Here is a 12,614-nt window from a genome sequence, read left to right on the forward strand (position 1 = left end):
GGGAATGAAAAGGTACTCAATATAAAATATGAATAAGGCCAAGGACCACTAAACACAGAATACGCCTAAACATGTATTTGACGACGAACAAACACACTTAAAACAGGATTCAGTAATTTATCTACTATTACAGTCTTTTGGGAGTTAGATACCAAACTTCATCAGCACACAGATTGTGGGATTTCTGATTGGGTATAATTTCACCTTACCTCTACACTACCAACTCTCCTCCAGACTTGAGCCTCCTATCATCTTTGTTCTCAAACCTCTTGGTCCTGTATTTGCAAACAGCTGCTGCTCTCACTGGACCCAGTATCTAAGTACCTTTTGAAGTCAAAAGGTGACCTGAAAACCTGAATATGTCCAATTTGAGAACTGTTTGTTTGTTTACTCAGGAAGGGAAACACAAAGTAGGAAAGACAGCCAAGGGCCCAGGTTCAAGCTTTCCTGATTGAGTATACCCAGTTCTCCTACTCCCTCCCCTCCCTCTACTATAGAGAGGATCACATAGAAGTCACAAATAAGAGGACCAGCCAGAGACTTTCTCTTCTTTTAAAAGACACATTATCCTAACCCCATCTGCACCCCTGTTTCCTGCTACTACCCTGGGGCAGAGGCAAGACCTAGGGATAACTCAGGGTTTGCAGTTATACTAAAATGCCAAATCTTTTAGGTTCTGACCGTCACATGGCAAGAAACATCCAGGAAATTCATCACCTCTTCAGGGCCCAAGCAATGTTATTATGTGCTTAGAATTTCCACAAGTTTTCAGCAGAACTCATCCCTGGAATGGCTCCTGTGAACCTTTTTTTTAGCCTTGAATACACTTTTTAATACTAATTCAGTGTTTCTGCCAAACACTGGATGTTCCTCTTACTTGGTGCCTCAGAGATTCTGAGATTCTGTTCTGAGGATCTTTACATTTCACCTTCTAATTAATATTTACCTTCTATTATTAAATATGTCACTTAATATTTAGTGTATTAGCTCATATATACATGAACACATGCAAACGTACATCAACTACCTGCTATGTATTTTTCTGGGCACAAAAACACATGATTAATGTACTGTCTTTTGCCATAATATCATTAAAATTCACTTTATAAGTAGTTATATTTTCCTTCATAAAATATTACAACATCTTATTTCTAAATCTGTATTTAAATCCAGTGACAAATATTGTTGGCCTTTCTCCCAATTCTATATTACCTTAATTCTATGACATTTTGCTTTCATCACAGTACATTTTGATACCACAGAGAGAAATATAGGATGGTGGATTAAAGGTAAAAGGCATGAGTGAGAAAGAGATAGAGAGAAGGAGGGAGAGAAAACAGAGAGGAGGAAAAGAGGAAAGAAATGAGAGGAAAAGGGAAGGAGAGATGAAAAAGATAAGAGAAAGAGATGAAAGATGGAGAAGACAGAAGGAGAGAAAAGGAGAGAAAGGGAGAGAGAGATATCTTTGAAAAGGGTATAAACACAAAAAAGTCATCAGACCTACCTAGATGATGCACCTCTATATTGGGAATACTGTGCAGAGTTTTGATCACCATTTATATAATAAGTATGTTACTGAAAGTCCAGACTAATATAACTAAAGGGAGAAAAAGACTGCTATATGAGAAATTTTATGTTCAGAAAGATGAAACCTGAAAAAAATATAGACTCTTAAAATCTTGAACTCCTTAGGTAAATAATATTTATATAACAGAAGTAGAGGATACCTCTCAAAAATTTGAAGAGGCAAAATGGAGGGATAAAAGGAAAAGGATAATTGCTCTATATTGTTATTATTCAGTAGTTTCATTTGTGTCCAACTCTTTGTTACCCTGTTGTGGCTTTTCTTTGAAAAAATACTGGCCTGGTATGCCATTTCCTTCTCCAGCTCATTTTACAGATGAAGAACTGAGGCAAAAAAGTTAAGTGCCTTGCCCAAAGTCACATAAGTGTCTGAGGTCAAATTTGAACTCATGAAAATGAGTCTTCCTTCAGCCCCAGCATTATATCCACTCAGCCTCTTAGTTGCCTCAGTTTTTCTATATATAAGAAGTAATAACAATAGGGATATCATATATCCCAAGATGATAAAAATATAAGCACAACTTTAAGAAGATTTAAATAAATCTATTAATTATAGATTAATGGTAGTTAATCACATAGGTTAATAGGGGGAATTGGTATTCAATTCAGCAAGTATTTATTCATTTATTGATTGCCTAGTAAATGCCTTGACATTGGAGATACAAATATAAAGTGAAAATTGGTTTCTTCCCTTAAAGGAACTTACATACTACTGGGGAGTTTACAATACTTGAATAAGAAAGTCCAAACTAATTTGAGGAGGGAGAAACCATTATCAGCCAAAAGGATCATGTAAGGCTTTGAATAGGAAGTAGCCCCATAGTTGAGGAAGCTGAGGAGTCTGAGAGACAGAGAAGAGGAAGGAGTATAATAATAGTTCATATGTATGTAGTGTTTGAGGTTAGCAAAACCCTTCATGGACTTATCTCCTTTCATCCTCACAGCAGCTGTTTGATGTAAATGGTATTGGTAATCCCATTTTACAGATGTGTCTTAAAGGTTGAGACTTGCCCAGGGTCAGAGTCAGTTAGTATCTATCTTGGAATCTGAACCCATGTCTTTTTTGATTAGCAGCTTGGGCGAAAAAAAAAATTGAAAGAAGCATGCCTTCAAGAAGCTCACATTTTGGCGTAAAGATAACATGCAGTTATGTAGGTGTATATAAAATCTCATATAAATCAAATACAAGGAAACCTTTTCAGGGAAGACACTGACAACTTAAGTGGGCGGAAGGGGTAGCAGGGTGTGGTGGGAGCAAGACCTAGGAAAGGCCTCCTACAGTAAGTCATGCTTGAAGCTGTCTTGAAAGAAATGGGATTTCCACATGTGGGAAGAGTACTTAACTATATGTTATGATTTGCCCAGTAGTGAAGCATTCTGACATCTGGATGGACACAGATACCTTTGTGCTGAATCCCTGAACTTTACTTTCCTAGACCTCAATGTAGCTTTACTGGTTCTTATCTAGTAGATGAGGCCTAGCCAGCTTAGTTATCTGGTTTCCCAGCCCATAGTAGATTAGAAGTAGCAGCTAAAAAGGCAATATGTTTGGTAATTGTGACAGTTGTACAGGAGATTATTAGGGGCAGACATAATGACAATAGGAGCAGGGAAAACTGAGGTAATGTGAGGAAGCAGAAAAACTAAAAAAAAAAAGTCTGAACTGTACTGCCCAATATAATGCACAAGTTGATAAGGACTCTCATCCTGATGGCCCTGAGTCATCAAGAAAAAGTTAGATTGTGTCCAGCACATTACTTTGAAGACAGTGAACTGTATGGTACATTTTAGAAAGAGTCATCAAAATATTTAAAAAAATTTTTTAAATAAAAATTATAATTTTTAGTTGTGGAGATGTAAAAACCTATTATGTAGAACAACTCATATCTTTCAAGATGTGAGATAAATGAGGAATAACTGTGTGTATATACAGACATATGTGCATACATATATACCAACAAGCATTCTTTCATTTCTGATTTCATAATTAGGGCTGACAATAGCAAAAGATCTTGCAGGTTGTAGCAATAATTTTTTCTCCTAAATTTAAATGTCATCTGTGCAAACTGTTTTTGTTAAGACAAGTTAAATTGATTTATTCTTTTTCTTTCAGTCTGACAATACTAAGAAACATCATGCATTTATCAATAGTATATCATGTTCTGCACTAAATCAGACTGTGTCTACCTAGCTCTAAAATGCATGAATAGGGTAAAGATCTATGCCTCCATATCTGGAGCTCCTTATGGTGTAACTTCCTCCACCAAAGCAGAATGAAATCTTAATAAATGTGTATGAAGCATAGAGAGGGTAAGCAATCTGTTTAGGGTCACACAGCTTGTAAGTGTCAGAGGCAGGATTTGGATCTAGGTTTTCCTGACTTCAAGTAAGCCATGTTGTCTCTAATACCAGAACAATCAATTTAATTTTAAAAAAATTCCTCAGTCAACTTATATTTTGAGATTTAAAAAGTTGTACTGATTTTTTTTCCAGGGGGATTGGTGGGAAGGGTGCTGTCTTAACCAATATAGTCAGTTGTTTGGTGTACTACAGTTGCAACCTTAAGAACTTTCTAAAATTGTAAAACTTTGCTTTGAAGAATTTTTATGACATTATGCTATAGTAGCCTGGGAATTGAGGAGACCTGCATTCTAATCCTAGTTCTTTAGTCAAATAGTTGTGTGATTTTGGCCAAGTAACTTTTCCTTTGGGGCTTTGGTTTTCTCATTTGGAAAATGGAATTTGGACTAGTAAGTTATGGTGTCCCTTCAATGTTCCAACATCGTATGATTCTCTTCATAAGACTTTGTTCATCCTGAATAAATAAAACAGTGATGATGACTCATTTGTATGAATTGGCATAAAAAGATATCAATCAGAAAATGTACAAATGGAAAATAAGGCTGGTCACGAAGTGAAGATATATGAGATGGAGGACCTAGATCTTGTACTGATACCAAGGAAGAATTAAAAATGCTAAACAGCTTGGAGTTCATCTCTGAAGGATGTATGAGAGGAAATGAATAGAATCCTATTCTAGACTGAGAAAGCATGAGTGAATTATTTTGTTTTTTTGGAGGGAGCAGTTGCATGAGTTAAATCATAGATCCACTGAAGCAGCTAGGCCAACAGTATTACAGAAACTTCCAGAAGTCTGCAAGACCTTTTCAGGGGGACCAGGAGGTCAAAACCATTTTCATAGGAACAGTGAGACATTTTAATTTCTAATATTGTAACTATAAATAAATATAATCTGTATAAACAAAAGCTGTCTGAGGTCCTCAATAATTTTTAAGAGTGTAAAGGGATCCTGAGACCAATATTTTGAGATCTCCTACACTGAAGTCTTGATTAACTTCACTTATGCATTCAACAAGAGTTTAAGAATCTATTCTGTACCAGGAGCTGTGCCTAGCTAGGCATTGGGTATAGAAAGGCAAAATTGAAAAACAGTTCCTGCCATGAAAAAGCTGATATTCTATGGTGGACAGGAAAAAGGCAATGTACACAGGTAAAGTTGTACAGAAGAAAAGAAGAGACTGATGTGCTCTGGTGGAAGTAAAGAGGGGGTTCATTCCAGACAAGTGAGACACGTGCAAAGGCATGAAGATAGGAGATTGAATGCCAAGTACAAGGTACTGCAAAAAGGCCCATTTGATTATAACAGAGTTCATGAAGGATATTCATGAGCAATAAGCCTGAAAAAATGGGCTGGAGTCAGTTTGTGAAGTGTTTTAAATACCAAAAAGAGGTGTTTGTATTTTATCTTAGAGACAATAAGGAACTCATGGAACTTCTTGAGCAGAGGAATAGCATGCTAAAAATATAAATTTGAGTGTTGAATTAGAGTGAGGAGAAACTGGAGGTGGTGCAGTGAATAGAGCACCGGCCCTACAGTCAGGAGGATCTGAGTGCAAACACTTACTAGCTGTGTGACCTTGGGCCAGTCACTGAACCCCAGTTGCCCTCCAAAAAGCAGGAAAAAAAACAAATGTAATAGGCTAATGTAAGAGGCAGTAAACACTTGATCTCTGTGGTGGCCATGTGAGTTGAGAGAAGGGTAGGAATATGAGAGATGTTGTAGATGTTGAATCAACAAAACTCAAAAACTGATTTGATAGAGGGGAGGAGGAAGAATGAGGAGTGGAGAATGACTCTAGGGTTACAGATGTGATTGTTAAAAGGTTGATGGTGCCCTCAACAGAAGTAAGACAATTAGGCAGAAGCTTTGGCAGAAAGATTGGGATTTTTTTAATCATACTGAGTTTGAGGGTCCCATGGGACATCAATTTGGAACTAATAACAGTTACAACAATAAAAAGAATAACTCACATTTATAAAAGGTTTTAAGGTTTATTAAACACTTTAAAATGTTATCCCATTTGGTCCTCACAACAGCCCTGTGATGTAGGTGCTGTTATTATCTCCATTTGGTAGGTAAAGAAACGGTCTCAGAGCAGTTTAGTGACTTAGCCCGAATCACAGAGTTCATGCTTTAGGAAGGATTTGAATTCTTCGTGACTGGAGGTCCAGCACTTTATGTACTGTGTCACTGAAGAGCCTCATGTGTCCACAAGGCAGCCAATGATATGAAGTTGATGCTCAAGAAAGAGGCTAGGGTTGAATGTCTATGTCTGGTAGTCATCTGAATGGAGATGTAATTAAGTCCATGGGAATGAAATGGTTACCAATAGAGAGAGGATAGATTACATAGGATAGATATTATATTTCAGTTTCAGGAACAAAAGCAAAGAAAAATATACAAATGTTTTAGGAGAGACCTTACTTGTGACTTTAAATTTTATAGACTGTTGTAGATTATGAATATAAATATTATTGCTTATGACTACAAGCAAATTTTTGTAGGTTTTGAGGTAGCATAATATGCTTGAAAGAATAGTAGTCAGGTGACCTGGATTCAAATCCTACCTCTATCAATAGCTTTATAACTATTAGTAAATCATTATATTCCTCAATTAAATTTATTCATCCTTAAAAATGAATATAATAACCATAGTACATGGCTCACAGGGTTTTTTATGAAAGCCAAGTGAGATAATATATGTGAAGTGCTTTGTAAAACTCAAAGGATGGTTTAAATGCAAATTATTATTATCATATTTTAGACCATTTAAAATTTTCATAAGGAAAATTTCAAAAAGAAATTAATATCTAAATTCTTTAATATGACCTATTATTCTGGTGCTTTAGTATTATTTTTTATATTAGCTAATATCCTCTTTACATGTATCTTCAACTCTTCAATGTCACCATTATTAATAAATGTATTTTGACTAAATGTAAAGTGGATGGTAGTATGTTCAGAGCATTAATGTTAGAACATCTAGTCTTTGTCAGTAAAGGTGCAGATCTTAACAGGGTCACCTTAGTTCTTGTGCCTTGATAGGTACATTGTGTCCCTATGTGGGTGTCTTTTGGATGAAGCCCTAGGATCTGCGCACCTGTCTACTCTGTGGGAACATAGAAAATCCCATGGCAGCCTTCCCAAAAGAGAATTGCTCCAGATTTCTTGGCCAACCTTCTAGCCTTAGGTTATGCAAAGTCTGCCTCACCAAGTAGTGTCCTTTCTACTATATTAAAACAAGGGGCTGCTATTTAAATCAGCTCCCAAAGGCTTACTGCAGGCACATCTATACCAGGAAAATGAGTCATAAGGACCTTTCAGATGTCCATTTGAATTGTGCCAATTCTTAGCTTCCTTTAAAAGAAAGAAAAAAACAACAACAAAAATCACTATTTACATCTTAAGAATATTGATGGTGGCAGAAAACCAATATTATTTTCAGTTATGTATCATGAAAGATTTTTTACAGTTTTAAAAGTTTAATGTAAAAGTAGAGAGGCAGTGTGGTGAAGAGGTTAGAGAACTGGCCTTTGAGTCAAGAAAACATTACTTCAAATCCTGTTTCTGACGCACTCTGGTTATGTAACCATGAATAAGTTGCTTAATCTCTAAGAATATAAAGTAATGACTAGCTCCCCATCTAAATTAGGGAGGGAGGTATCCCAATAGGAGCTCCTTATACCGATGAAATCACTGATCTGGACAAAAAGGACAGAGAAGAAACAGCAAGAGAGAAAATACTAGAATACTATTTTATACTATTTATACTCATTCTGTTTCTCTATGGTGGGGGAACAGACATTTATATATTTATATTAGCATTAAAAAGCATTATTAGATTAATCAAATCATAGCCTTAAAATAGGAGCTTCAAGATAAATAATGGAATAGGTCTTCCTCATCCTCTGGCTTTTGAAGTGTAAATAAATAACTACAGAGTAGATTTAAAGACAGTGATTAATTTAATTTCTTTTAAACCATTTAGAAATTTAGGATTTTATGCCAAGAAGCAATGAATTATGAGTGATTAGGATTTTATCCTTAGTTTTGGCACATAGTTGAATGAAGTTGCCTTTAAAACTCATAATGATCACTATCGTACTTACCTATTACCTGTAGATAAAAAGGATGATTAGCATAGGTAAGTTTTTATACTTGCAAAATACCATCTCTATCCCTGCATGTCTCTATTTAACCAAGCCACCTGGTTTTCTGATAGTAAAAGATGTCAGTAAAAGTCTTCTCTTACAAAGCAGGTATCAGCTGTTCCAAATAAAAAAGAAGGTCAAGCAAAAAATCATCCATTCACCTAGTACATGAATTAAAGATGAACACAAACTTTTGATTGGGAAAGCTTCCTTTTTGCTTAGTTAATATAATGGCATCACAAAGTATACCAAATAGCCCAATATAAGCTTATTCAAGTTAAGTCTTTTTCAGTACTGAGTACTAGAAGCTAATCAGTCTTCCCTCTTTTATGACTCCAGTGCTTTTCTCAGTAACACTAGCTGTTTGTTCATGGATTTTAAAACAACACTTTGTTTTTTCTGTTCCTACAGGTCTCGGCCTGGCTATTCTTTCCCATATCTTCTGTGCCAGGTATTCTATGTTTGCTGCTAAGCTTCTGACTCACATGATGGCAGCCTCTTTAGGTACTCAGGTAAGGCCTACTGGATCAGTCAGAGGTTTCAGCAAGATGATAAGTTTGTTTTCCTCAGTGAGCCATAAAGTTCTTGTGCCAGTTATGTGAATTGGATGTGCAGTTAGAGTGTAACCTAATCCTGATAAAGACATCTTTATTTCTTTTTGCAGGGGAGAGAGAAGTCAGGAAGTAAAAATGTGCAAAACATTAATTCTTTGATCTTTGTTACACTGAGAAAATCTTGAATCTCACAAAAGAAAATAGTGGAGGGAAAATCCTTTGAAACTTTTCTTCCCCTGCCAACTTTTACTAATACTAACACGTTTTATTTTATCTTGTTGAATAAGCTATTAACTTAGATGTCCTACTGTAATTTTATCTTGTTATAGAGGTATTTAAAAATCCTATAAATAATAAAACATGGGAATTATCTTTTATCCATCAACTCTCATCTCATGTTACAAGGTTTAATATATCCGTATGTATTTTAAATTGCCTTCTTTGTTTTTGTGCCCATTATAGTAGACAGGACATGACCATATTCCTTTTACTTCATATTACATATTTAGAAGCCAGAGATAATGCCACTCTTTTCTAAGTTCTTTTTTAGATGGTTCTTATAATTGTGATTTTACAAGATGACTTCTTACACCCATGTTGACAAAACACTGTATTTTTAAGATGGCAAAAATGGTCCTTATTGAACCTTATTTTCTTAAATGTTATTTTTGCTGAATAACTATTGAAGGAATGTGTGAACACTGAATGGAGAAATTGGGATATAAAAATAGAGGATAGATAGGAGGCTTGATTCAGGTTTCTCTTCTTATCCTAGCAGTGGGAACGGCACAGTGCAGATTTCATAACTGCATTTTATTTTTTAGGGAACAAGCTAAGTGCTGAATTCCAGGCCAAGTGCTCCAGATTATGTTTTAAGAGTACCTGTGAAAGAAATAAAGTGGCAGCTGTTGCCCAAAAAGTGACTTGACCTGAATTTGACAAGGTTATTTATATTGGCTTGGTAACTTGTCTAAGCTGCCTGATCTTGCCTGTGTTCCTTGCATGTAGCATCTCAGAAACTTGCCTTCCATAATTAGAGTTTACTTGGCTGCATTCACCACCCACTCTGGTGATTTTTGGCAGTGGTCTTGGTACTAGGCTTAATTATAGCACCATAGGATTACAGGCAGCTATTCAAAAGTCCTAGCAGACGAATTTCCTCATGTCTAGGGATGTGCAAGGAATACCTAGGATTTACATCACTTGTACTCATAGCGAAATACTAGGATCAAATACTTTGTACTTTGGAATGCATAGGTGCTCTTCTAAAAATTGTTTGAATAAGATCCATTTAGAATGACCAGTAAAATTATAAGTTGCTTTTCTGCCAATAAAGATCACAAAACAACTGTTAGACACTTTTTTTTCTAATGCAGGTTTTATTTTATATTAATTTGGGGGAGGGGAGGTGATTTTGTCTGGTTTTTTTTTTTGCTGATGGATTTTTGGCATCCAAAATGCATTCTGATACTTAAAAAATCATTCTGTTGGATACTATCATATGAATACAGCCTTGAACACTTAATGGTTATGTGACCCTAAGCAAATCACTTAACCTTTGATTGCCTCAGTTTTCTTAGCTGTAAATTGGCAATAAAAATAACACCTACTTCCCAGGATTGTTGTTAGATAATATTTGAAAAATGCTTTGCAAACCTTAAAGCACTATATAAAAATACTAGCTTATTACTGCCTCCCATAATAATACCTCTTAAAACAAAATCAGCAAATTTGTCTGAAGTGATTCAATCCACTATACATAGTGCCACTTACAGTGAAAAACAAGCTTTCTAGATGTCATGACACCTGATTGTAGTATCTTTGGAATATGCTATGATTTCTACTTTAGGGTCAAACTGTTGTTTGAGGAATCCCAGAGATGTTAGGATGGTTCTAAGGTCTCCTTCAGAACATTGGTTTGTTAAAGGAAGGGTATGGGAACCTAGGTTGTTTGGAATGCCTGGTCCTCATCCTAGAGGGGGACCCCAAGATTCATTGTCATGCTAGTCCAGGAGAGACTCTGGTAATAAATACCTCCCTATTTAGGATCTGTACTATTCATCTGGTCCAGGGATTCTTTTTTTTTTTAAATTAATTTGTTTGTTTTCTTTTAGTTTATAGGATTCAATTCCACAATTCCTTGAGTTTCACATTTTGTCCCCCTCCCTACTTCCCCCCCATGGCGGCTTATAGTCAAGTATAGGATCTGTAAATACTTTCACATTATACATTAGTCAGGTTATAAAGACAGATTGTATCCGATGAAATGAAAAATGGTAAAGAGGACATAAAACCAAACAAGAAAAGGAAAAAAGATCAGGTATTTTGCTTCCACCTGGATATATACTCTTTTCTTTCTAGTTCTTTCTCTGGATGCACATATTTCTCTCCATCATGAGTCTTTTGGGATTGACTTATATCACTGAATTGCTGAGAAGAGTCCAGTCTATCAAAGTTGGTCATCACACATATGTTGTGTCTGTAATTGTGTATAAATTTCTCCTGGTTCTACTCTTCTCACTCAGTATCAGTTTGTATAAGCCTCTCCAGGTAAATATGAAGACCGTCTGCTCCTCGTTTCTTATAGCACAATAGTATTCCATAACATGCATATACCACAACTTGTTCAGCCATTCCCCAATTGATGGGCACCCCCTTAATTTCCAATTCTTTGCCACCACAAAAAGAGCTGCTATAAATATTTTTGTACATATGGGTCTTCCTCCCACTTCTATGATCTCTTTGGGATATAACCCTAGGAGTGGTATTGCTGGGTCAAAGGATATGAAAGTATTTATAGCCCTTTGGGCATAATTCCAGATTGCTCTCCAGAAAGGCTGGATCAGTTCACAACTCCACCAGCAATGCATTAGTGTTCTAATTTGCCCACATCCTTTCCAGCATTTGTCATTTTCCTGTTTTGTCATCTTAGCCAATCTGACTGGTGAGATGTGGTACCTCAGAGTTGTTTTGATTTGCATTTCTCTAATCAATAGTGATTTAGAGCATTTCTTCATGTGCTTATAGATATCTTTAATTTCTTTCTCTGAAAATTGCGTGTTCATATCCTTTGACCATGTATCAATTGGGGAATGACTTGTATTCTTATAAATTTGACTCAGTTCTCTGTATATTTTAGAAATGAGTCCTTTGTCAGAGACATAGGTTGTAAAGATTCTTTCCTAATTTCTCACCTCCCTCTTAATCTTGGTTACATTGGCTTTGTTTGTACAGAAGCTTTTCAATTTCATGTAGTCAAAATTATCCATTTTACATTTTATAATGTTCTCTAATTCTTGTTTAGTCATAAAGTCTTTCCCTCTCCACAAGTCTTGACAGGTAAACTTTTCCTTGTTTTCCGAGACTGCTTACAGTATCAACCTTTAAACCTAGATCATGCATCCATTTAGACTTGATTTTGGTATATGGTTTTAGATAATGGTCTATGCCCAATTTCTGCCATACTGTATTCCAGTTTTCCCAGCAGTTTTTGTCAAATAGTGAGTTCTTATCCCCCAAACCAGGATCTTGGGGTTTATCAAATAATAGATTACTATAGTTGTTGACTTCTGAATCTCATGTGCCTAATCTATTCCATTGATCCACTCCTCTATTCCTCAGCCAGTACCAAGTAGTTTTGATGACTGCTACTTTATAATACAGATTGAAATCTGGTATAGCTAGTCCACCTTCCCTAGCATTTCTTTTCATTAATGATCCAGGGATTCTTAACACTTTTTTTGTGCCCTGGATCTCTTTGGCCATCTAGTGAAGTCTGTAACTAAATATTTTTAAATACTCAAAGAAAATGTTAAATTTCAGTTAGAGGTTAGAGAAAATTATATGTATATATATATATGTGTGTGTGTGTGTATCTATATCTACCATATCTATCTATCTATCTATCTATCTATCTATCTATCTATCTATCTATCTATCTATCTATCTATCTATCTATCTATC

The 12,614-nt window shown here is 35.7% G+C and overlaps 1 protein-coding gene across 1 annotated transcript in view; it reads left to right on the top strand.

Moving 5' to 3' along the window:
• ADGRV1 (adhesion G protein-coupled receptor V1) overlaps positions 1–12,614 on the top strand; it is a 718,949-nt gene that overhangs the window by 272,790 nt on the left and 433,545 nt on the right. Inside the window, exon 82 of the mRNA XM_069085086.1 lies at positions 8,509–8,609. Coding sequence (XP_068941187.1) covers positions 8,509–8,609 — 101 coding nt within the window. The remainder of the gene's footprint in view (positions 1–8,508; positions 8,610–12,614) is intronic.

This window comes from Petaurus breviceps, unplaced genomic scaffold (assembly GCF_028583685.1).
Source record: "Petaurus breviceps papuanus isolate PSGF00001 unplaced genomic scaffold, PetGlider_PUasm1.0 175, whole genome shotgun sequence".
In the NCBI taxonomy this organism is placed as follows: Eukaryota; Metazoa; Chordata; class Mammalia; order Diprotodontia; family Petauridae; genus Petaurus; species Petaurus breviceps.